The 26,757-nt window shown below is 48.3% G+C and overlaps 1 protein-coding gene across 1 annotated transcript in view; it reads left to right on the top strand.

Annotated features, from left to right (window-relative positions):
- Positions 1–20,485, top strand: part of LOC143274615 (uncharacterized) — a 31,444-nt gene extending 10,959 nt beyond the window's left edge. The window contains exons 10-11 of the mRNA XM_076578484.1: positions 3,453–3,573; positions 20,297–20,485. Of these exons, the coding sequence (XP_076434599.1) occupies positions 3,453–3,573; positions 20,297–20,485 (310 nt within the window). The remainder of the gene's footprint in view (positions 1–3,452; positions 3,574–20,296) is intronic.
- The last annotated feature ends 6,272 nt before the right edge of the window (positions 20,486–26,757 follow it).

Below are 26,757 nucleotides of genomic sequence, written 5' to 3'. Positions count from 1 at the left end.
ACCCGGTACTGTTCTGCTGTCGTGCTGTGCTGTTTGTCGTCACAACACAATTCTCTGTCTGAAATTCGGACTACTCTGTCTCCCCGAGCAGATCATGTTTTCATCGTGCAGTACCACTCATGTATGGTTTGGGTTTGTTTTTTCCTGTCACATTGGTTTCACTCTGCAGAAATTTACGTGTGCGAAATGAAAACTCTTACACTCTTTACCGTTTATTTTGCCTTTACTCTCCTAGCCTCGTTAGTCTTTCATTGCGTGCGCAAAATTCATGCTGCACGCGGGACGCGAACCCGTGGACGCTTGCTACCTTGTCGGACACGTGACCACTCGGCCACCGCTGCACCAGGAGGTGGGTTCGGGATGCCCAGCGGTGTTCCCCCGTCAGGTCTGTTGGTGGAGGGCCGAGATCGCGGTCAGTGTGAGTTCGAATCACAGGCACACAGCATGAAACTTTAAAAAAAAAAAAAAAAAGAAGAAAAAAAAGTCATTTTGGCAGCCCATCTTGGCGTGTTGTCGTCTGGTCTGTGCAGTGTTGGACAGCTCGCTTTCTCACACTTTCCAGGGATGGGTATCGGCGTCGGCAGTGTCACCTGAGGTCAGTGTCGACGTTAAACCCGAATGAGGATAAAACCGGTACAGGTGAGAGCACCACTGTTAGACAGATGTGAGGACAGAAGTGGCAGGTAGTGAACCAGCAGGTACAGGTGAGAGCACCACTGTTAGATGTGAGGACAGAAGTGGAAGGTAGTGAACCAGCAGGTACAGGTGAGAGCACCACTGTTAGATGTGAGGACAGAAGTGGAAGGTAGTGAACCAGCAGGTACAGGTGAGAGCACCACTGTTAGACAGATGTGAGGACAGAAGTGGCAGGTAGTGAACCAGCAGGTACAGGTGAGAGCACCACTGTTAGATGTGAGGACAGAAGTGGAAGGTAGTGAACCAGCAGGTACAGGTGAGAGCACCACTGTTAGATGTGAGGACAGAAGTGGCAGGTAGTGAACCAGCAGGTACAGGTGAAGGCTCAACGTCTTTCTCCGCTCCCTTCCCTCTCCCGGGTCCCACTATCACTGGTCCCGATACACTGACAGCTGTCAGCTGGGCTCACGCCCTCAGCACAGTCCCGCATTCCGTCTGTCGTCGATTTTACGTCCATGGTTTTGTGGTTGCCCGTGTGTCCACCCCTGTTCTCGGAGCATTGAGGGTTCACTGTATGCGGAGGAAGAGAAAGAAGGACCCTGGGTCAGCTACATCACCATTGTGGAGACAGACACTGAACATTCATTCTCTGACCGATTAAGGTGAGCTTTTTTCGCAAGACGCTACAAGACAGGCCTTCAAGAGAAGTGTTGTCTACGATTCCGTGGTGAGTCTTGTGACAGACATAACACCACACACAACTGGAAAGGGCAATCTGGAAACTGATGCCTCACAAAAGTTGACAAGACGGGGAGTAAAACCTCAGCATTGAAAAAGATTTCCATGCACATGTTTAATTTGGAGGAATGATAACTAAAGTAGCTCCCAAGAGACACAGAGAGAGAAAGAGAGAGAGTGCGTGTGTGTATACTGGTGTGTATTGGGTGTGTGTGTGTGTGTGTGTGGCTGCGTGTCTGAGAGAGAGAGAGAGAGAGAGAGAGAGAGAGAGAGAGCGCTTCCTTTTTCTTCTTTCTAAAAACAATGTGTTTGTCAGAACAAAACAATGTGCAATTCACTGTTCAGTGTGTGTGTGTGTGTGTGTGTGTGTGTGTGTGAGCGCTTCCTTTTGTTGTTTTGTTTTTTTTTCTTTCTAAAAACAATGTGCTTGTCAACAATGTGCAGTTCACTGTTCAGCGCTGTAACTGCCTTCCTTCTCATCACGGCCATACCAACACGGTTTGGTTTGATTGTTTATTACTGATGTGCCGTGACATGTCTGCATATCCGTTTGTGTAGCTTTAAAGTGATTATGTCAACTGTTGTCATTACTTGATGAAAGTCACTCCGTTTCGCAGAAATTATGTTGAAATTGAGCATCAGAGCTCAGAGCTGGGAGCATTCATGGACGGGAAATGTTAGTTATACAATCCATTATATGTTGTCTGTACTGCCGTCAGACAGAAAAAAGGTTAACTCGATACACTGACAGACGATCGGAATACATTTGCGCAGTTGATGGAATCTGTCTGGCTTGTTTCAAAAGACAAACGGGACCTTCAAGGCCGGGGACAAATCACTACAATTAGAAAACGCACCCATCGATTCTTAGGGCACTGAAATAAAGCAGACGACACAAGGTTGACAGTCACTGCATCATGTGACATATACATCAGTGAGAACAGGAGGGCGGGGGTAGGGGTGGGGTGGGGGTGAAGAGTTAGAGGGGGTAACTGTTACAGAAAGATGTCAGTGACGGAAAGCAGAACAGCACTGTGGGTAAATCGATTGACGACGTAGGTTGTTTTCTGTGAATAGAAACCGCTTGTCGCCGGAACAGCCATGTGTCGTCGGTAGGCCTGCACGTGATGCTCATTAATGAGTTACAGGGTCGGGGTGGGGCGTATGTAGCGAGGGGGAGAGGTCATGGAACAGACAGATACAGAAGTGTCGGGCAGATTGAGGGGTCGGTGTCAATGGTAGCTTGGAAACAAACGGCATTGTTAGTGTGACAACAAACCGCGACCTGAATGGGTCTTTGATGAGTTCCATGTTGGGACGGACAACGCATGGACACGAATCGCACGCTCATACACGCACACAGGTACACGCACACAGGTACACACCTGCACACATACACATACACATGCACACACGTATGCACGCACGTGACCTTTCCACCACACATCTACCAACTGCTGATTGTCTGGTGATCATTTCATTGTGATGCATATTTGTCCTGTGGTCACAAATTACAGATACAATTTTACCTATGAAAGTGTTCACGAGCAAAATACCATCGTAAGTTCAAACTGGAACATGCCCAGAATATTTCTGGCAGTGTACCTTGGGACACTCATCACTAACACTAGTACATTATTACTTGTACACTACTTCGTTAATATATTGCTACCTGTATACTGGCACTATACGCTATTTATTTTTTCGCACCTAAACATGAAGATTGTATTGTTTTAAAGAAAACCATATCAGAAAAACAAAAGCATAATAATGATCACGAGAAGTGTCTGAAACCACCCCACCCCTCAGCTCCGTCACCCGCCACAAACAGCCATAAAAAAGTCATTTCAAAGGAAGTTTGAAGTGGTTTTAATATTGCAAGTATAGTGACCGAATTTAATCAGAACATGATCATAGTCCAAAGTGCCCCACTGTAGCATTTCAGCTGGCCTGTTGAAATAAAATGAAGTGATAATAAGGCAGGACAAAAATAGTTTGGCTTGAACAGTCTTTGATCAGCGTTTCACATCAGTCTGAAAACAGTGGAAGCATTGATGCTGCACGTTGCCGTGTTTCAGATCAGCGCTGAAGAAGCAGTGTGTGCGGAGAGAGCGGGGCAGCCTCAGCCACGCCTCCAGGAACTGTCTGGTCATGATGACTGCCTACCTCCTCTTCTCGCTGCCCCTCATCGTCTGTCAGGTATACCTTCACTTCTCCCTCATCGTCTGTCAGGTCTGCCTTCACTTCTCCCTCATCGTCTGTCAGGTCTACCTTCACTTCTCTCTGACCCTCATCGTCTGTCAGGTCTACCTTCACTTCTCTCTGACCCTCATCGTCTGTCAGGACTACCTTCACTTCTCCCTCATCGTCTGTCAGGACTACCTTCACTTCTCCCTCATCGTCTGTCAGGTCTACCTTCACTTCTCTCTGACCCTCATCGTCTGTCAGGTCTACCTTCACTTCTCTCTGACCCTCATCGTCTGTCAGGACTACCTTCACTTCTCCCTCATCGTCTGTCAGGTCTACCTTCACTTCTCTCTGACCCTCATCGTCTGTCAGGTCTACCTTCACTTCTCTCTGACCCTCATCGTCTGTCAGGTCTACCTTCACTTCTCCCTCATCGTCTGTCAGGTCTACCTTCACTTCTCCCTCATCGTCTGTCAGGTCTACCTTCACTTCTCCCTGACCCTCATCGTCTGTCAGGTCTACCTTCACTTCTCCCTCATCGTCTGTCAAGTCTGCCTTCACTTCTCTCTGACCCTCATCGTCTGTCAGGACTACCTTCACTTCTCTCTGACCCTCATCGTCTGTCAGGTCTACCTTCACTTCTCTCTGACCCTCATCGTCTGTCAGGTCTACCTTCACTTCTCTCTGACCCTCATCGTCTGTCAGGTCTACCTTCACTTCTCCCTGACCCTCATCGTCTGTCAGGACTACCTTCACTTCTCCCTCATCGTCTGTCAGGACTACCTTCACTTCTCCCTCATCGTCTGTCAGGACTACCTTCACTTCTCCCTCATCGTCTGTCAGGTCTACCTTCACTTCTCTCTGACCCTCATCGTCTGTCAGGACTACCTTCACTTCTCCCTCATCGTCTGTCAGGTCTGCCTTCACTTCTCCCTGACCCTCATCGTCTGTCAGGTCTACCTTCACTTCTCTCTGACCCTCATCGTCTGTCAGGTCTACCTTCACTTCTCTCTGACCCTCATCGTCTGTCAGGTCTGCCTTCACTTCTCTCTGACCCTCATCGTCTGTCAGGTCTACCTTCACTTCTCCCTCATCGTCTGTCAGGTCTACCTTCATTTCTCTCTGACCCTCATCGTCTGTCAGGTCTACCTTCACTTCTCCCTCATCGCCTGTCAGGTCTACCTTCACTTCTCCCTCATCGTCTGTCAGGTCTACCTTCACTTCTCCCTCATCGTCTGTCAGGTCTACCTTCACTTCTCTCTGACCCTCATCGTCTGTCAGGTCTACCTTCACTTCTCCCTGACCCTCATCGTCTGTCAAGTCTACCTTCACTTCTCCCTCATCGTCTGTCAGGTCTACCTTCACTTCTCCCTGACCCTCATCGTCTGTCAGGTCTGCCTTCACTTCTCCCTGACCCTCATCGTCTGTCAAGTCTACCTTCACTTCTCCCTCATCGTCTGTCAGGTCTACCTTCACTTCTCCCTGACCCTCATCGTCTGTCAGGTCTACCTACACTTCTCCCTCATCGTCTGTCAGGTCTACCTTCACTTCTCCCTCATCGTCTGTCAGGTCTACCTTCACTTCTCCCTGACCCTCATCGTCTGTCAAGTCTACCTTCACTTCTCCCTCATCGTCTGTCAGGTCTACCTTCACTTCTCCCTGACCCTCATCGTCTGTCAGGTCTACCTTCACTTCTCCCTCATCGTCTGTCAGGTCTACCTTCACTTCTCCCTGACCCTCATCGTCTGTCAGGTCTGCCTTCACTTCTCCCTCATCGTCTGTCAGGTCTACCTTCACTTCTCCCTCATCGTCTGTCAGGTCTACCTTCACTTCTCTCTCATAGTCTGTCAGGTCTACCTTCACTTCTCTCTGACCCTCATCGTCTGTCAGGTCTACCTTCACTTCTCTCTGACCCTCATCGTCTGTCAGGTCTATCTTCACTTCTCCCTGACCCTCATCGTCTGTCAGGTCTACCTTCACTTCTCCCTCATCGTCTGTCAGGTCTACCTTCACTTCTCCCTGACCCTCATCGTCTGTCAGGTCTATCTTCACTTCTCCCTCATCGTCTGTCAGGTCTACCTTCACTTCTCCCTCTTCGTCTGTCAGGTCTACCTTCACTTCTCCCTCATCGTCTGTCAGGACTACCTTCACTTCTCTCTGACCTCTCTCTGACCCTCATCGTCTGTCAGGTCTACCTTCACTTCTCTCTGACCCTCATCGTCTGTCAGGACTACCTTCACTTCTCCCTCATCGTCTGTCAGGTCTACCTTCACTTCTCCCTCATCGTCTGTCAGGTCTACCTTCACTTCTCCCTCATCGCCTGTCAGGTCTACCTTCACTTCTCCCTCATCGTCTGTCAGGTCTGCCTTCACTTCTCCCTGACCCTCATCGTCTGTCAGGTCTACCTTCACTTCTCTCTGACCCTCATCGTCTGTCAGGTCTACCTTCACTTCTCTCTGACCCTCATCGTCTGTCAGGTCTGCCTTCACTTCTCTCTGACCCTCATCGTCTGTCAGGTCTACCTTCACTTCTCTCTGACCCTCATCGTCTGTCAGGTCTACCTTCACTTCTCCCTCATCGTCTGTCAGGTCTACCTTCACTTCTCTCTGACCCTCATCGTCTGTCAGGTCTACCTTCACTTCTCCCTCATCGCCTGTCAGGTCTACCTTCACTTCTCCCTCATCGTCTGTCAGGTCTACCTTCACTTCTCTCTGACCCTCATCGTCTGTCAGGTCTACCTTCACTTCTCCCTGACCCTCATCGTCTGTCAAGTCTACCTTCACTTCTCCCTCATCGTCTGTCAGGTCTACCTTCACTTCTCCCTGACCCTCATCGTCTGTCAGGTCTGCCTTCACTTCTCCCTGACCCTCATCGTCTGTCAAGTCTACCTTCACTTCTCCCTCATCGTCTGTCAGGTCTACCTTCACTTCTCCCTCTTCGTCTGTCAGGTCTACCTTCACTTCTCCCTCATCGTCTGTCAGGACTACCTTCACTTCTCTCTGACGTCTACCTTCACTTCTCTCTGACCCTCATCGTCTGTCAGGTCTACCTTCACTTCTCCCTGACCCTCATCGTCTGTCAGGACTACACTTCTCCCTCATCGTCTGTCAGGACTACCTTCACTTCTCCCTCATCGTCTGTCAGGACTACCTTCACTTCTCCCTCATCGTCTGTCAGGTCTACCTTCACTTCTCTCTGACCCTCATCGTCTGTCAGGACTACCTTCACTTCTCCCTCATCGTCTGTCAGGTCTGCCTTCACTTCTCCCTGACCCTCATCGTCTGTCAGGTCTACCTTCACTTCTCTCTGACCCTCATCGTCTGTCAGGTCTACCTTCACTTCTCTCTGACCCTCATCGTCTGTCAGGTCTGCCTTCACTTCTCTCTGACCCTCATCGTCTGTCAGGTCTACCTTCACTTCTCCCTCATCGTCTGTCAGGTCTACCTTCACTTCTCTCTGACCCTCATCGTCTGTCAGGTCTACCTTCACTTCTCCCTCATCGCCTGTCAGGTCTACCTTCACTTCTCCCTCATCGTCTGTCAGGTCTACCTTCACTTCTCCCTCATCGTCTGTCAGGTCTACCTTCACTTCTCTCTGACCCTCATCGTCTGTCAGGTCTACCTTCACTTCTCCCTGACCCTCATCGTCTGTCAAGTCTACCTTCACTTCTCCCTCATCGTCTGTCAGGTCTACCTTCACTTCTCCCTGACCCTCATCGTCTGTCAGGTCTGCCTTCACTTCTCCCTGACCCTCATCGTCTGTCAAGTCTACCTTCACTTCTCCCTCATCGTCTGTCAGGTCTACCTTCACTTCTCCCTGACCCTCATCGTCTGTCAGGTCTACCTACACTTCTCCCTCATCGTCTGTCAGGTCTACCTTCACTTCTCCCTCATCGTCTGTCAGGTCTACCTTCACTTCTCCCTGACCCTCATCGTCTGTCAAGTCTACCTTCACTTCTCCCTCATCGTCTGTCAGGTCTACCTTCACTTCTCCCTGACCCTCATCGTCTGTCAGGTCTACCTTCACTTCTCCCTCATCGTCTGTCAGGTCTACCTTCACTTCTCCCTGACCCTCATCGTCTGTCAGGTCTGCCTTCACTTCTCCCTCATCGTCTGTCAGGTCTACCTTCACTTCTCCCTCATCGTCTGTCAGGTCTACCTTCACTTCTCTCTCATAGTCTGTCAGGTCTACCTTCACTTCTCTCTGACCCTCATCGTCTGTCAGGTCTACCTTCACTTCTCTCTGACCCTCATCGTCTGTCAGGTCTATCTTCACTTCTCCCTGACCCTCATCGTCTGTCAGGTCTACCTTCACTTCTCCCTCATCGTCTGTCAGGTCTACCTTCACTTCTCCCTGACCCTCATCGTCTGTCAGGTCTATCTTCACTTCTCCCTCATCGTCTGTCAGGTCTACCTTCACTTCTCCCTCTTCGTCTGTCAGGTCTACCTTCACTTCTCCCTCATCGTCTGTCAGGACTACCTTCACTTCTCTCTGACCCTCATCGTCTGTCAGGTCTACCTTCACTTCTCCCTCATCGTCTGTCAGGTCTACCTTCACTTCTCCCTCATCGTCTGTCAGGTCTACCTTCACTTCTCCCTCATCGTCTGTCAGGTCTGCCTTCACTTCTCCCTCATCGTCTGTCAGGTCTACCTTCACTTCTCTCTGACCCTCATCGTCTGTCAGGTCTACCTTCACTTCTCTCTGACCCTCATCGTCTGTCAGGACTACCTTCACTTCTCCCTCATCGTCTGTCAGGTCTACCTTCACTTCTCCCTCATCGTCTGTCAGGTCTACCTTCACTTCTCCCTCATCGCCTGTCAGGTCTACCTTCACTTCTCCCTCATCGTCTGTCAGGTCTGCCTTCACTTCTCCCTGACCCTCATCGTCTGTCAGGTCTACCTTCACTTCTCTCTGACCCTCATCGTCTGTCAGGTCTACCTTCACTTCTCTCTGACCCTCATCGTCTGTCAGGTCTGCCTTCACTTCTCTCTGACCCTCATCGTCTGTCAGGTCTACCTTCACTTCTCTCTGACCCTCATCGTCTGTCAGGTCTACCTTCACTTCTCCCTCATCGTCTGTCAGGTCTACCTTCACTTCTCTCTGACCCTCATCGTCTGTCAGGTCTACCTTCACTTCTCCCTCATCGCCTGTCAGGTCTACCTTCACTTCTCCCTCATCGTCTGTCAGGTCTACCTTCACTTCTCTCTGACCCTCATCGTCTGTCAGGTCTACCTTCACTTCTCCCTGACCCTCATCGTCTGTCAAGTCTACCTTCACTTCTCCCTCATCGTCTGTCAGGTCTACCTTCACTTCTCCCTGACCCTCATCGTCTGTCAGGTCTGCCTTCACTTCTCCCTGACCCTCATCGTCTGTCAAGTCTACCTTCACTTCTCCCTCATCGTCTGTCAGGTCTACCTTCACTTCTCCCTGACCCTCATCGTCTGTCAGGTCTACCTACACTTCTCCCTCATCGTCTGTCAGGTCTACCTTCACTTCTCCCTCATCGTCTGTCAGGTCTACCTTCACTTCTCCCTGACCCTCATCGTCTGTCAAGTCTACCTTCACTTCTCCCTCATCGTCTGTCAGGTCTACCTTCACTTCTCCCTGACCCTCATCGTCTGTCAGGTCTACCTTCACTTCTCCCTCATCGTCTGTCAGGTCTACCTTCACTTCTCCCTCATCGTCTGTCAGGTCTACCTTCACTTCTCCCTGACCCTCATCGTCTGTCAGGTCTGCCTTCACTTCTCCCTCATCGTCTGTCAGGTCTTCCTTCACTTCTCCCTCATCGTCTGTCAGGTCTACCTTCACTTCTCTCTGACCCTCATCGTCTGTCAGGTCTACCTTCACTTCTCTCTGACCCTCATCGTCTGTCAGGTCTATCTTCACTTCTCCCTGACCCTCATCGTCTGTCAGGTCTACCTTCACTTCTCCCTCATCGTCTGTCAGGTCTACCTTCACTTCTCCCTGACCCTCATCGTCTGTCAGGTCTATCTTCACTTCTCCCTCATCGTCTGTCAGGTCTACCTTCACTTCTCCCTCTTCGTCTGTCAGGTCTACCTTCACTTCTCCCTCATCGTCTGTCAGGACTACCTTCACTTCTCTCTGACCCTCATCGTCTGTCAGGTCTACCTTCACTTCTCCCCTATCGTCTGTCAGGTCTACCTTCACTTCTCCCTCATCGTCTGTCAGGTCTACCTTCACTTCTCCCTCATCGTCTGTCAGGTCTGCCTTCACTTCTCCCTCATCGTCTGTCAGGTCTACCTTCACTTCTCTCTGACCCTCATCGTCTGTCAGGTCTACCTTCACTTCTCTCTGACCCTCATCGTCTGTCAGGACTACCTTCACTTCTCCCTCATCGTCTGTCAGGTCTACCTTCACTTCTCCATCATCGTCTGTCAGGTCTACCTTCACTTCTCCCTCATCGCCTGTCAGGTCTACCTTCACTTCTCCCTCATCGTCTGTCAGGTCTGCCTTCACTTCTCCCTGACCCTCATCGTCTGTCAGGTCTACCTTCACTTCTCTCTGACCCTCATCGTCTGTCAGGTCTACCTTCACTTCTCTCTGACCCTCATCGTCTGTCAGGTCTGCCTTCACTTCTCTCTGACCCTCATCGTCTGTCAGGTCTACCTTCACTTCTCTCTGACCCTCATCGTCTGTCAGGTCTACCTTCACTTCTCCCTCATCGTCTGTCAGGTCTACCTTCACTTCTCTCTGACCCTCATCGTCTGTCAGGTCTACCTTCACTTCTCCCTCATCGTCTGTCAGGTCTACCTTCACTTCTCCCTCATCGTCTGTCAGGTCTACCTTCACTTCTCTCTGACCCGCATCGTCTGTCAGGTCTACCTTCACTTCTCCCTGACCCTCATCGTCTGTCAAGTCTACCTTCACTTCTCCCTCATCGTCTGTCAGGTCTACCTTCACTTCTCCCTGACCCTCATCGTCTGTCAGGTCTGCCTTCACTTCTCCCTGACCCTCATCGTCTGTCAAGTCTACCTTCACTTCTCCCTCATCGTCTGTCAGGTCTACCTTCACTTCTCCCTGACCCTCATCGTCTGTCAGGTCTACCTACACTTCTCCCTCATCGTCTGTCAGGTCTGCCTTCACTTCTCCCTCATCGTCTGTCAGGTCTACCTTCACTTCTCCCTGACCCTCATCGTCTGTCAAGTCTACCTTCACTTCTCCCTCATCGTCTGTCAGGTCTACCTTCACTTCTCCCTGACCCTCATCGTCTGTCAGGTCTACCTTCACTTCTCCCTCATCGTCTGTCAGGTCTACCTTCACTTCTCCCTCATCGTCTGTCAGGTCTACCTTCACTTCTCCCTGACCCTCATCGTCTGTCAGGTCTGCCTTCACTTCTCCCTCATCGTCTGTCAGGTCTACCTTCACTTCTCCCTCATCGTCTGTCAGGTCTACCTTCACTTCTCTCTCATCGTCTATCAGGTCTACCTTCACTTCTCTCTGACCCTCATCGTCTGTCAGGTCTACCTTCACTTCTCTCTGACCCTCATCGTCTGTCAGGTCTATCTTCACTTCTCCCTGACCCTCATCGTCTGTCAGGTCTACCTTCACTTCTCCCTCATCGTCTGTCAGGTCTACCTTCACTTCTCCCTGACCCTCATCGTCTGTCAGGTCTATCTTCACTTCTCCCTCATCGTCTGTCAGGTCTACCTTCACTTCTCCCTCTTCGTCTGTCAGGTCTACCTTCACTTCTCCCTCATCGTCTGTCAGGTCTACCTTCACTTCTCTCTGACCCTCATCGTCTGTCAGGTCTACCTTCACTTCTCCCTCATCGTCTGTCAGGTCTACCTTCACTTCTCCCTCATCGTCTGTCAGGACTACCTTCACTTCTCCCTCATCGTCTGTCAGGACTACCTTCACTTCTCCCTCATCGTCTGTCAGGTCTACCTTCACTTCTCCCTCATCGTCTGTCAGGTCTGCCTTCACTTTTCCCTCATCGTCTGTCAGGTCTACCTTCACTTCTCCCTCTTCGTCTGTCAGGTCTACCTTCACTTCTCCCTCATCGTCTGTCAGGACTACCTTCACTTCTCTCTGACCCTCATCGTCTGTCAGGTCTACCTTCACTTCTCCCTCATCGTCTGTCAGGTCTACCTTCACTTCTCCCTCTTCGTCTGTCAGGTCTACCTTCACTTCTCCCTCATCGTCTGTCAGGACTACCTTCACTTCTCTCTGACCCTCATCGTCTGTCAGGTCTACCTTCACTTCTCCCTCATCGTCTGTCAGGTCTGCCTTCACTTCTCCCTCATCGTCTGTCAGGTCTACCTTCACTTCTCCCTCATCGTCTGTCAGGTCTACCTTCACTTCTCCCTCATCGTCTGTCAGGTCTGCCTTCACTTCTCCCTCATCGTCTGTCAGGTCTACCTTCACTTCTCTCTGACCCTCATCGTCTGTCAGGTCTACCTTCACTTCTCTCTGACCCTCATCGTCTGTCAGGACTACCTTCACTTCTCCCTCATCGTCTGTCAGGTCTACCTTCACTTCTCCCTCATCGTCTGTCAGGTCTACCTTCACTTCTCCCTGACCCTCATCGTCTGTCAGGTCTACCTTCACTTCTCCCTCATCGTCTGTCAGGTCTACCTTCACTTCTCTCTGACCCTCATCGTCTGTCAGGTCTACCTTCACTTCTCCCTCATCGTCTGTCAGGTCTACCTTCACTTCTCTCTGACCCTCATCGTCTGTCAGGTCTACCTTCACTTCTCCCTCATCGCCTGTCAGGTCTACCTTCACTTCTCCCTCATCGTCTGTCAGGTCTACCTTCACTTCTCCCTCATTGTCTGTCAGGTCTACCTTCACTTCTCTCTGACCCTCATCGTCTGTCAGGTCTACCTTCACTTCTCCCTGACCCTCATCGTCTGTCAAGTCTACCTTCACTTCTCCCTCATCGTCTGTCAGGTCTACCTTCACTTCTCCCTGACCCTCATCGTCTGTCAGGTCTGCCTTCACTTCTCCCTGACCCTCATCGTCTGTCACGTCTACCTACACTTCTCCCTCATCGTCTGTCAGGTCTACCTTCACTTCTCCCTCATCGTCTGTCAGGTCTACCTTCACTTCTCCCTGACCCTCATCGTCTGTCAAGTCTACCTTCACTTCTCTCTGACCCTCATCGTCTCTCAGGTCTACCTTCACTTCTCTCTGACCCTCATCGTCTGTCAGGTCTACCTTCACTTCTCCCTCATCGCCTGTCAGGTCTACCTTCACTTCTCCCTCATCGTCTGTCAGGTCTACCTTCACTTCTCTCTGACCCTCATCGTCTGTCAGGTCTACCTTCACTTCTCCCTGACCCTCATCGTCTGTCAAGTCTACCTTCACTTCTCCCTCATCGTCTGTCAGGTCTACCTTCACTTCTCTCTGACCCTCATCGTCTGTCAGGTCTACCTTCACTTCTCCCTCATCGTCTGTCAGGTCTACCTTCACTTCTCCCTGACCCTCATCGTCTGTCAGGTCTACCTACACTTCTCCCTCATCGTCTGTCAGGTCTACCTTCACTTCTCCCTCATCGTCTGTCAGGTCTACCTTCACTTCTCCCTGACCCTCATCGTCTGTCAAGTCTACCTTCACTTCTCCCTCATCGTCTGTCAGGTCTACCTTCACTTCTCCCTGACCCTCATCGTCTGTCAGGTCTACCTTCACTTCTCCCTCATCGTCTGTCAGGTCTACCTTCACTTCTCCCTCATCGTCTGTCAGGTCTACCTTCACTTCTCCCTGACCCTCATCGTCTGTCAGGTCTGCCTTCACTTCTCCCTCATCGTCTGTCAGGTCTACCTTCACTTCTCCCTCATCGTCTGACAGGTCTACCTTCACTTCTCTCTCATCGTCTGTCAGGTCTACCTTCACTTCTCTCTGACCCTCATCGTCTGTCAGGTCTACCTTCACTTCTCTCTGACCCTCATCGTCTGTCAGGTCTATCTTCACTTCTCCCTGACCCTCATCGTCTGTCAGGTCTACCTTCACTTCTCCCTCATCGTCTGTCAGGTCTACCTTCACTTCTCCCTGACCCTCATCGTCTGTCAGGTCTATCTTCACTTCTCCATCATCGTCTGTCAGGTCTACCTTCACTTCTCCCTCTTCGTCTGTCAGGTCTACCTTCACTTCTCCCTCATCGTCTGTCAGGACTACCTTCACTTCTCTCTGACCCTCATCGTCTGTCAGGTCTACCTTCACTTCTCCCCTATCGTCTGTCAGGTCTACCTTCACTTCTCCCTCATCGTCTGTCAGGTCTACCTTCACTTCTCCCTCATCGTCTGTCAGGTCTGCCTTCACTTCTCCCTCATCGTCTGTCAGGTCTACCTTCACTTCTCTCTGACCCTCATCGTCTGTCAGGTCTACCTTCACTTCTCTCTGACCCTCATCGTCTGTCAGGACTACCTTCACTTCTCCCTCATCGTCTGTCAGGTCTACCTTCACTTCTCCCTCATCGTCTGTCAGGTCTACCTTCACTTCTCCCTCATCGCCTGTCAGGTCTACCTTCACTTCTCCCTCATCGTCTGTCAGGTCTACCTTCACTTCTCCCTCATCGTCTGTCAGGTCTACCTTCACTTCTCCCTCATCGTCTGTCAGGTCTACCTTCACTTCTCCCTCATCGCCTGTCAGGTCTACCTTCACTTCTCCCTCATCGTCTGTCAGGTCTACCTTCACTTCTCCCTCATCGTCTGTCAGGTCTGCCTTCACTTCTCCCTGACCCTCATCGTCTGTCAGGTCTACCTTCACTTCTCTCTGACCCTCATCGTCTGTCAGGTCTACCTTCACTTCTCTCTGACCCTCATCGTCTGTCAGGTCTGCCTTCACTTCTCTCTGACCCTCATCGTCTGTCAGGTCTACCTTCACTTCTCTCTGACCCTCATCGTCTGTCAGGTCTACCTTCACTTCTCCCTCATCGTCTGTCAGGTCTACCTTCACTTCTCTCTGACCCTCATCGTCTGTCAGGTCTACCTTCACTTCTCCCTCATCGTCTGTCAGGTCTACCTTCACTTCTCCCTCATCGTCTGTCAGGTCTACCTTCACTTCTCTCTGACCCTCATCGTCTGTCAGGTCTACCTTCACTTCTCCCTGACCCTCATCGTCTGTCAAGTCTACCTTCACTTCTCCCTCATCGTCTGTCAGGTCTACCTTCACTTCTCCCTGACCCTCATCGTCTGTCAGGTCTGCCTTCACTTCTCCCTGACCCTCATCGTCTGTCAAGTCTACCTTCACTTCTCCCTCATCGTCTGTCAGGTCTACCTTCACTTCTCCCTGACCCTCATCGTCTGTCAGGTCTACCTACACTTCTCCCTCATCGTCTGTCAGGTCTGCCTTCACTTCTCCCTCATCGTCTGTCAGGTCTACCTTCACTTCTCCCTGACCCTCATCGTCTGTCAAGTCTACCTTCACTTCTCCCTCATCGTCTGTCAGGTCTACCTTCACTTCTCCCTGACCCTCATCGTCTGTCAGGTCTACCTTCACTTCTCCCTCATCGTCTGTCAGGTCTACCTTCACTTCTCCCTCATCGTCTGTCAGGTCTACCTTCACTTCTCCCTGACCCTCATCGTCTGTCAGGTCTGCCTTCACTTCTCCCTCATCGTCTGTCAGGTCTACCTTCACTTCTCCCTCATCGTCTGTCAGGTCTACCTTCACTTCTCTCTCATCGTCTGTCAGGTCTACCTTCACTTCTCTCTGACCCTCATCGTCTGTCAGGTCTACCTTCACTTCTCTCTGACCCTCATCGTCTGTCAGGTCTATCTTCACTTCTCCCTGACCCTCATCGTCTGTCAGGTCTACCTTCACTTCTCCCTCATCGTCTGTCAGGTCTACCTTCACTTCTCCCTGACCCTCATCGTCTGTCAGGTCTATCTTCACTTCTCCCTCATCGTCTGTCAGGTCTACCTTCACTTCTCCCTCTTCGTCTGTCAGGTCTACCTTCACTTCTCCCTCATCGTCTGTCAGGACTACCTTCACTTCTCTCTGACCCTCATCGTCTGTCAGGTCTACCTTCACTTCTCCCTCATCGTCTGTCAGGTCTGCCTTCACTTCTCCCTCATCGTCTGTCAGGTCTACCTTCACTTCTCCCTCATCGTCTGTCAGGTCTGCCTTCACTTCTCCCTCATCGTCTGTCAGGTCTACCTTCACTTCTCCCTCATCGTCTGTCAGGTCTACCTTCACTTCTCCCTCATCGTCTGTCAGGTCTGCCTTCACTTCTCCCTCATCGTCTGTCAGGTCTACCTTCACTTCTCTCTGACCCTCATCGTCTGTCAGGTCTACCTTCACTTCTCTCTGACCCTCATCGTCTGTCAGGACTACCTTCACTTCTCCCTCATCGTCTGTCAGGTCTACCTTCACTTCTCCCTCATCGTCTGTCAGGTCTACCTTCACTTCTCCCTGACCCTCATCGTCTGTCAGGTCTACCTTCACTTCTCCCTCATCGTCTGTCAGGTCTACCTTCACTTCTCTCTGACCCTCATCGTCTGTCAGGTCTACCTTCACTTCTCCCTCATCGTCTGTCAGGTCTACCTTCACTTCTCTCTGACCCTCATCGTCTGTCAGGTCTACCTTCACTTCTCCCTCATCGCCTGTCAGGTCTACCTTCACTTCTCCCTCATCGTCTGTCAGGTCTACCTTCACTTCTCCCTCATCGTCTGTCAGGTCTACCTTCACTTCTCTCTGACCCTCATCGTCTGTCAGGTCTACCTTCACTTCTCCCTGACCCTCATCGTCTGTCAAGTCTACCTTCACTTCTCCCTCATCGTCTGTCAGGTCTACCTTCACTTCTCCCTGACCCTCATCGTCTGTCAGGTCTGCCTTCACTTCTCCCTGACCCTCATCGTCTGTCAAGTCTACCTTCACTTCTCCCTCATCGTCTGTCAGGTCTACCTTCACTTCTCCCTGACCCTCATCGTCTGTCAGGTCTACCTACACTTCTCCCTCATCGTCTGTCAGGTCTACCTTCACTTCTCCCTCATCGTCTGTCAGGTCTACCTTCACTTCTCCCTGACCCTCATCGTCTGTCAAGTCTACCTTCACTTCTCCCTCATCGTCTGTCAGGTCTACCTTCACTTCTCCCTGACCCTCATCGTCTGTCAGGTCTGCCTTCACTTCTCCCTCATCGTCTGTCAGGTCTACCTTCACTTCTCCCTGACCCTCATCGTCTGTCAGGTCTACCTACACTTCTCCCTCATCGTCTGTCAGGTCTACCTTCACTTCTCCCTCATCGTCTGTCAGGTCTACCTTCACTTCTCCCTGACCCTCATCGTCTGTCAAGTCTACCTTCACTTCTCCCTCATCGTCTGTCAGGTCTACCTTCACTTCTCCCTGACCCTCATCGTCTGTCAGGTCTACCTTCACTTCTCCCTCATCGTCTGTCAGGTCTACCTTCACTTCTCCCTCATCGTCTGTCAGGTCTACCTTCACTTCTCCCTGACCCTCATCGTCTGTCAGGTCTGCCTTCACTTCTCCCTCATCGTCTGTCAGGTCTACCTTCACTTCTCCCTCATCGTCTGTCAGGTCTACCTTCACTTCTCTCTCATCGTCTGTCAGGTCTACCTTCACTTCTCTCTGACCCTCATCGTCTGTCAGGTCTACCTTCACTTCTCTCTGACCCTCATCGTCTGTCAGGTCTATCTTCACTTCTCCCTGACCCTCATCGTCTGTCAGGTCTACCTTCACTTCTCCCTCATCGTCTGTCAGGTCTACCTTCACTTCTCCCTGACCCTCATCGTCTGTCTGGTCTATCTTCACTTCTCCCTCTTCGTCTGTCAGGTCTACCTTCACTTCTCCCTCATCGTCTGTCAGGACTACCTTCACTTCTCTCTGACCCTCATCGTCTGTCAGGTCTACCTTCACTTCTCCCTCATCGTCTGTCAGGTCTACCTTCACTTCTCCCTCATCGTCTGTCAGGTCTACCTTCACTTCTCCCTCATCGCCTGTCAGGTCTACCTTCACTTCTCCCTCATCGTCTGTCAGGTCTACCTTCACTTCTCTCTGACCCTCATCGTCTGTCAGGTCTACCTTCACTTCTCCCTCATCGTCTGTCAGGTCTACCTTCACTTCTCTCTGACCCTCATCGTCTGTCAGGTCTACCTTCACTTCTCCCTCATCGCCTGTCAGGTCTACCTTCACTTCTCCCTCATCGTCTGTCAGGTCTACCTTCACTTCTCCCTCATCGTCTGTCAGGTCTACCTTCACTTCTCTCTGACCCTCATCGTCTGTCAGGTCTACCTTCACTTCTCCCTGACCCTCATCGTCTGTCAAGTCTACCTTCACTTCTCCCTCATCGTCTGTCAGGTCTACCTTCACTTCTCCCTGACCCTCATCGTCTGTCAGGTCTGCCTTCACTTCTCCCTGACCCTCATCGTCTGTCAAGTCTACCTTCACTTCTCCCTCATCGTCTGTCAGGTCTACCTTCACTTCTCCCTGACCCTCATCGTCTGTCAGGTCTACCTACACTTCTCCCTCATCGTCTGTCAGGTCTACCTTCACTTCTCCCTCATCGTCTGTCAGGTCTACCTTCACTTCTCCCTGACCCTCATCGTCTGTCAAGTCTACCTTCACTTCTCCCTCATCGTCTGTCAGGTCTACCTTCACTTCTCCCTGACCCTCATCGTCTGTCAGGTCTACCTTCACTTCTCCCTCATCGTCTGTCAGGTCTACCTTCACTTCTCCCTCATCGTCTGTCAGGTCTACCTTCACTTCTCCCTGACCCTCATCGTCTGTCAAGTCTACCTTCACTTCTCCCTCATCGTCTGTCAGGTCTACCTTCACTTCTCCCTGACCCTCATCGTCTGTCAGGTCTGCCTTCACTTCTCCCTCATCGTCTGTCAGGTCTACCTTCACTTCTCCCTCATCGTCTGTCAGGTCTACCTTCACTTCTCTCTCATCGTCTGTCAGGTCTACCTTCACTTCTCTCTGACCCTCATCGTCTGTCAGGTCTACCTTCACTTCTCTCTGACCCTCATCGTCTGTCAGGTCTATCTTCACTTCTCCCTGACCCTCATCGTCTGTCAGGTCTACCTTCACTTCTCCCTCATCGTCTGTCAGGTCTACCTTCACTTCTCCCTGACCCTCATCGTCTGTCAGGTCTATCTTCACTTCTCCCTCATCGTCTGTCAGGTCTACCTTCACTTCTCCCTCTTCGTCTGTCAGGTCTACCTTCACTTCTCCCTCATCGTCTGTCAGGACTACCTTCACTTCTCTCTGACCCTCATCGTCTGTCAGGTCTACCTTCACTTCTCCCTCATCGTCTGTCAGGTCTACCTTCACTTCTCCCTCATCGTCTGTCAGGTCTGCCTTCACTTCTCCCTCATCGTCTGTCAGGTCTACCTTCACTTCTCTCTGACCCTCATCGTCTGTCAGGTCTACCTTCACTTCTCTCTGACCCTCATCGTCTGTCAGGACTACCTTCACTTCTCCCTCATCGTCTGTCAGGTCTACCTTCACTTCTCCCTCATCGTCTGTCAGGTCTACCTTCACTTCTCCCTCATCGCCTGTCAGGTCTACCTTCACTTCTCCCTCATCGTCTGTCAGGTCTACCTTCACTTCTCTCTGACCCTCATCGTCTGTCAGGTCTACCTTCACTTCTCTCTGACCCTCATCGTCTGTCAGGTCTACCTTCACTTCTCCCTCATCGTCTGTCAAGTCTACCTTCACTTCTCCCTGACCCTCATCGTCTGTCAGGTCTACCTTCACTTCTCCCTCATCGTCTGTCAGGTCTACCTTCACTTCTCCCTCATCGTCTGTCAGGTCTACCTTCACTTCTCTCTGACCCTCATCGTCTGTCAGGTCTACCTTCACTTCTCTCTGACCCTCATCGTCTGTCAGGTCTACACACCGCTATGGAGTGTGTGTGTGTGTTGTTAGCGCCACCATTATTGATGAAATTCAATGCTTTTAGTCACTAGCACATTATGTTTTTGTTTGTTTTCTATTCTTCACGTTAAATTTGATGTTCAGATTTATTTGCTGATTGTTGTAAAACGTCAAGGCACTGACAACAAGTGTTGTTGAATATCACTGATATCATAACAGCTGTTAGGTTTAGTTAGTGTGAAAGGAAACAGACTGCCCCTCGTACCGTCCCACTGGGAACGGCTGTACACATCAGTGCCTTCTTTGGCTGATCAGCAGCGATGATACATAGCCATCCACAAATAAAGAAAATTAAAACACTAGCATTACGTATATTCCCATGTGGTTTGCGCTTTGGTGAGCTCAGTATAAACGCCAAGAATGTAAATCAGGTTCGTTATTACTGTTATTAGATTGATAGGTTTTGTCGGTTTATGAGTTATGTTTGTTATCTTTCTTTTCTTTGTGAACAATGTTTTTTTGTATGTGTGTTTATTGTGGGTTTTTTGTTTTTGTTGTTGTTGTTTTTTTTAATTGTTTTCTTTTTTGATTAATGATATCAGCATAACTATGACCTTGACATGATTCAAATACGACAGTTATGAATATGAACTGAGCCAATCTCTCCCCCTCTAAACGTTATAACTGTAACTTTTGCTTACTTGTTTTCAACAGATATGATAGTTAATGTAATTTGTTTATTTCTTTGTAAATACTATACTTAATGTTTTCAATGCCATTGAAAAAATCTTATTGTGTGAGAAACAACCAACGGAGCACAAGGAGCAGCTGCAGTCTCCTGTTCAGTGTCTGCAGCTTTCAGTATGAACATGACATTGTTGTCTTTTAGAAGCAGTACACGTGGTTGTTATATTTTCTTCAACGACGTAAGTGAACTCTCCAGATCCCGGGCAGTTTGGGTCACGTGACCCCAGAGCGGCGCGTGCAGGTGTTGCTGGTGTGTCGTCTGCTGTTCTTCTTCAACTGTCCCGCCTGCCCACTGTGGTACCTGCTCTTCAGCCTGCGAGTCAAGAAATGTCTGAGGAGGATGTGCGAGACCTTCCCCGTCAGTTGGCACTACCAGCACCGGTGACTTCTGTCTGGGGGCAAACAGTGTGTGTGTGTGTGTGTGTGTGTGTGTGTGTGTGTTGTTGTTGTTGTTGTTGTTGTTGTTGTTTTGTTGTTGTTGTTCACACTCGAAGATAAAGTTCTTTTCTTTCAAAATGACATCTTATGCAACGGAACACAATGGACATGACAGTACTTAGTTGTGACGAATGTCTTTAGCACAGAATAGAAAAAATATCAAAAAGCAAACGAAATGTACGTTTTGTCGCTGTATGTATATCATCGTACTTACAGTGATTGCATACGCCCCCAAAATGTCAAACTACCGCCTGTTCTTACGTCTGCCTGCCCTGGTGTCCTTACCCTCTGCCCACGACTGTCTTACGATCAGGTATGGTGGGAGGGGAGGGGGGTGTGCGTGCGCACGCGCGCGCGCGCGCGCGTGTGTGTATGTATATATATGTATGTATATATATATATATATGTGTGTGTGTGTGTGTGTGTGTGAGTGCATGCGTGCGTGCGTGTGTGTGCGTGTGCGTGTGTGTGTGTGTGATCCCGTCCGTCTTCACCAGCATCACATGTTCGCTGGCAGCTGGTCAGGTTTCCTTCCTGTTGGCAGCATGGTCTGGCTGTGCACTTCGGATCTTGATGGCTGCCGTTCACAGGATACTGAGCAGAGTGCCGGCAGTGCCTGTTTCTTCCAGTCTGGTTTGCAATTCCAGAGTGATTGGCGCTGGAAGGCTGGCCGAGCAGGGTGGGAACACGGCGTTGGCACAGCATCGTCCACCCTTCCTTGGCCTCAACACGTGCACTTTCAGTTTCAGCTTCTCAAGGAGGCGTCACTGCGTTCGGACAAATCATATACGCTACACCACATCTGCCAGGCAAATGCCTGACCAACAGTGTAACCCAACGCGCTTTGTCAGGCCTTCATTGCCTGCACATGTATATGTACCTAGCACAGTGGATTTCTTCTAAAGATACTTTAGCCAGAGAACAACACTCTCGTTGCCATGGGTTCTTTTTCACTGCGCCAAGTGCGTGCTGCACACGGGACCTTGGTTTATCATCTCATCCGAAAGACTAGACGCTTAGTTTATTTTCCAGTCAAAACTTGGGACAAAGGGCGAGAGCGGGCTTGGAACCCAGACCCTCAGGGACTCTGTACTGCTGATAAGCGTCTTAACCACTGTGCCACCTTCTCAAGGGGTGCACGTGGACATGCCGCACTCCGGGTTTCTTCAGGCGTGCACGTGCTGAAGAAATGTGGCTGACCTCAGCACACGTGACTGCATGAAACTGGATGACAGTCACCAGCTCTCGTCCTGTGTCGTGACAGCACAGCTGGGGGGAAAGGAGAGAATGTGGTGAAAACCGTGCAGGCGTTCTGTTCAGTGCAGGAGAAAGAAACCAGTGTTGATGCCTGCGAACTGTGGTATTGATCGGTGTGATAGAAGGCAGACTGAAAGACCTCCACTGTGCCAGCTGACGATAAAATCACGTCTGCTTGGCTTTGTGTCACGAGGGCTAAGGATTTTTTTTTTTTTTTTGTTTTTTTTTTGTTCGCCTTTTTGCATTGGTGATCCCACATCGCCTCCCCAGTCTCTGCTGGCTGTGCCTGTCCGTGGACAGGTTGTCGCTGCAGTCAGTGATACATTACTGACGCCTCCCACTGTCCTTCACAAACCGCCCGTGACGAGCAGTTGAACGTGTTCAGATTGCTGCAGACCCGCGGCGTGCAGTCAGGCGGTTTTCTGACTGTTGTGGATCATCATGTGACAATGGGCTCCACCACGTGTACGCTAAGCAAACCACGAACAATACACACACACACACACACACTCACACTCACACACACACATTCACACACACACATTCACACACACGCACGCGCCTGCTAGAAAGCTCACCTGACAAATACAGGAGCAGTCAGTGAAGGAGAGAGCAGGCCGTCATCAAAGAGCGGAACTTTGCTGTGAAGTCTCCAGATGGGTTGTGATCACGAGCTAACACAGTGTCAGACGGAACCGGTGACTGCTGAACGTGTGTGTACGTGGAAAGAATAGATAACTTTATGGTTGTAAATGAATTTGATCACAGAACTTGGCTTGAAATCAGCTTTATGTTGTTGGTGGTTTTGTTGTTGTTTCCCACCCCTCCCCTTTTTGGGGGGAGGGGAGGGGGGTGCTGTGTGTTTATTGTTTGTTGTTGTTTGTTTGTTTTTTCAACTCCTCGTGAAAAGCATACAATGCAAAAACTATATCTTACACAAAGTGCACCACAGTATTATCCAGTTTGAACGATGAATCTCAACAGCGCCTTGTGTGAGATGTAATTAAAATGCTCGACAACAAAAAAAAAAAAAAAAGGCTTGTTCACAGCCCCAAAATCTGACTGACATAATTATGTTTGTGTATAGGGTTACATAAAAGGTTACAATGTCCACCGTGTGTTGTGTATAGGGTTACATAAAGGGTTACAATGTGCACCATGTGTTGTGTAAAGGGTTACATAAAGGTTTTCAATGTGCACCATGTGTTGTGTAAAGGGTTACAGTGGTCACCATGTGTTGTGTAAAGGGTTACAATGTGCACCATGGGTTGTGTAAAGGGTTACATAAAGGGTTACAATGTGCACCATGTGTTGTGTAAAGGGTTACATAAAGGGTTACAATGTGCACCATGTGTTGTGTAAAGGGTTACAATGTGCACCATGGGTTGTGTAAAGGGTTACATAAAGGATTACAATGTTCACTATGTGTTGCGTAAATGGTTACATAAAGGTTACAATGTTCACCATGGGTTGTGTAAATGGTTACATAAAGGGTTACAATGTGCACCATGGGTTGTGTAAAGGGTTACATAAAGGGTTACAAAATGCATCATGTGTTGTGTAAAGGGTTACAATGTGCACCATGGGTTGTGTAAATGGTTACATAAAGGGTTACAATGTTCACCATGTGTTGTGTAAATGGTTACATAAAAGGTTACTATGTTCACCATATGTTGTGTAAAGGGTTACATAAAGGGTTACAATGTTCACTATGTGTTGTGTAAAGGGTTACATAAAGGTTACAATGTTCACCATGTGTTGTGTAAAGGGTTACATAAAGGGTTACAATGTTCACCATGTCTTGTGTAAAGGGTTACAATGTGCACCATGGGTTGTGTAAAGGGTTACATAAAGGGTTACAATGTTCACTATGTGTTGTGTAAATGGTTACATAAAGGTTACAATGTTCACCATGGGTTGTGTAAATGGTTACATAAAGGGTTACAATGTGCACCATGGGTTGTGTAAAGGGTTACAAGGTTCACCATGGGTTGTGTAAAGGGTTACATAAAGGGTTACAATGTTCACCATGTGCTGTGTAAAGGGTTACATAAAGGATTACAATGTTCACCATGTGTTGTGTAAAGGGTTACATAAAGGATTACAATGTTCACCATGTGTTGTGTAAAGGATTACATAAAGGTTACAATGGTCACCATATGTTGTGTAAAGGGTTGCATAAAGGGTTACAATGTGCACCATGTGTTGTGTAAAGGGTTACATAAAGGATTACAATGTGCACCATGTGTTGTGTAAAGGGTTACATAAAGGGTTACAATGTTAACCATGTGTTGTGTAAAGGGTTACATAAAGGGTTACAATGTTCACCATGTGCTGTGTAAAGGGTTACATAAAGGATTACAATGTTCACCATGTCTTGTGTAAAGGGTTACATAAAGGGTTACAATGGTCACCATGTGTTGTGTAAATGGTTACATAAAGGGTTACAATGGTCACCATGTGTTGTGTAAAGGGTTACATAAAGGGTTACAATGGTCACCATGTGTTGTATAAAGGATTACATAAAGGGTTACAATGGTCACCATGTGTTGTGTAAAGGGTTACATGAAGGGTTACAATGGTCACCATGTGTTGTGTAAAGGGTTACATAAAGGGTTACAATGGTCACCATGTGTTGTGTAAAGGGTTACATGAAGGGTTACAATGGTCACCATGTGTTGTGTAAAGGGTTACATAAAGGGTTACAATGGTCACCATGTGTTATTTTGCCTCTCCACATCCTTCACGGCCTTCCTTCTTCACTCTTTCACTCACTCTGTGTGTGTGTGTGTGTGTGTGTGTGTGTGTGTGTGTGTGTTTATATTGTGGTGTGGTGTGGTTTATATGTGAGTGTGTGTATGTGTGTGTGTCTGTATGTGTGTGTATGTGTCTGTGGGCGGGGCGGGGGGGGGGGGGCTGGTGTGAATTGATGACTAATGCAACACAACACCACGCGATGATAATAAATACGATTCTCACACAGAATGTGTTGTGAGGGGAAGGGAACGAACGAACGAACGAACGAAATTTTATTTTACGAGGGTAAAGGAGTAAGCACAAAGTACTTTTTTACATCCAGCCCTCTGGGCATGAATAATAATTGGAAAAAAAGCAACAAAGTAAGAAAAAAAAAAGAAAAAAAAAGCGAGAGTCAATTCACAACATCAACGTCAAAATTGCATAAGCATGTGCAAACATAACACAGAACGTATGTACAATACAATATCGCGATAGATGAATAACAACGAGGACAATAGGGTAGGGGCGTGGTGGAGAGCGGAAGGAAGAATGGACAAGAGGAAGAGTAAAGAAGGCAGGGGAGGCTGACAACAGACAGATATAGTGACAGTGACAGTGGAGAGACATAGAGACTGACAGGGGAGGAGAGGGGCGTATATATATTGACAATCTATACATGATTTTTTGTTTATAATTGATATGTGTCACATAATCACATGTTTTTCAATAAATGTGCACGATATATGTTTTTAAAGTTAGGGATGCTTTTTACAGTGTTTACATTGAGGCAGGATAATAATTCATTCCATAAACAGCCCCCTGAATAAGACAGACTAGGTTTAAAAAGATCGATCCTTGGAAGTGGTACCATAACTTTATGAAGATGACGATGAGTGTTGATTACAAATTTATTCTTCAGCGAGGGGGGGAGCAAATCCAGACATGATTTTGAACATAAATAGACCTTTGTTAAATAGAAGTTTTGTTTTCAGTGGGAGGATATCGAGAGCTTTATAATCAGATACAGTCAATGATGAAGATTTTAAAAGAATCAGTTTTACAGCTCTTCTATGCAGACTCAATAGAGGTTTTATAATACTGTCACTCGCCGAATCCCACACTGTCGAAGCATAGTTAATGTGTGAATCTATATAAGTACTGACAAATAGTTTTCGGCAGTGAAGATCCAAAAAGTGTTTGATTCTAGACAGTTGATAGATATTTTTTGATACCTGTTTGCATAACAGAGAAATATGATGTGACCATGACAAATTATTATCGATAGTGATGCCAAGGATTTTATGGTGGTCAACTTCTTCAATCTTGTCACCTTTGATGAAAATAGGCAAACAGTTTATGGATATATTTTGACGTTTTTGTCTTGTGATTATTAGGAATTTTGTTTTTTTAGGATGGAGACACATGTGGTTTAGTTCGGACCATTCAATCAATTGGTCAATACTTTCCTGAAGAGAAAGAGATACGATACATAGGTTAGTATGACTAGTATGAATGGTGGTGTCATCAGCAAACATTTCACATGGTGTCTTGATAGATAAGGGTAGGTCGTTAATATATGCAGAAAATAAGATAGGTCCCAAAACAGAACCTTGAGGTACACCATAGTTAATTGGTAATAACATTGATTTTGAACCATTTGTGGACACAAGTTGTTTTCTTTCAGAGAGAAAAGATGAGATAAGTTCTAATGTATTCAAAGATAAACCATAAATCTTTAGTTTTTTCAGGAGGAGAGAATGATCAATCACATCAAAAGCCTTCATAAAGTCGACAACAAGGGCTCCAGTAATTTCGTTATTATTAATGTTAGTAAGCCATTGATCTACTAAATTTGTTAGTGCAGAATGACATGAGTGATTAGCTCTAAATCCAGACTGGTTTGGATGGAACAAGTCAAAATTATTAAAATGCTTAAGAATATGTTTATTTATATGATTTTCCAGGGGTTTTGATAATATTGGCAAAATAGAAATTGGTCTGTAGTTTGATGGTTCAGATCGATCACCATTCTTATATATAGGAATAACTTTAGCAGTTTTGAGCGTTTTGGGAATCTTATTTTTTGTAATACTTAAATTATATATGTATGTGAGGGATTCTGCTATTATAGGAGCTGAGAGTTTTAATATTTTTCCGTCTATGCCATCAAGACCTCTTGTACTAGTTTGTTTTAAATGGGTCAGAGCATTATAAACTTCATGT

This window comes from Babylonia areolata, chromosome 29 (assembly GCF_041734735.1).
Source record: "Babylonia areolata isolate BAREFJ2019XMU chromosome 29, ASM4173473v1, whole genome shotgun sequence".
In the NCBI taxonomy this organism is placed as follows: domain Eukaryota; kingdom Metazoa; phylum Mollusca; class Gastropoda; order Neogastropoda; family Buccinidae; genus Babylonia; species Babylonia areolata.
Note: the sequence above shows the minus strand (reverse complement) of the source record. Positions and strands in the feature narration are given on the sequence as shown.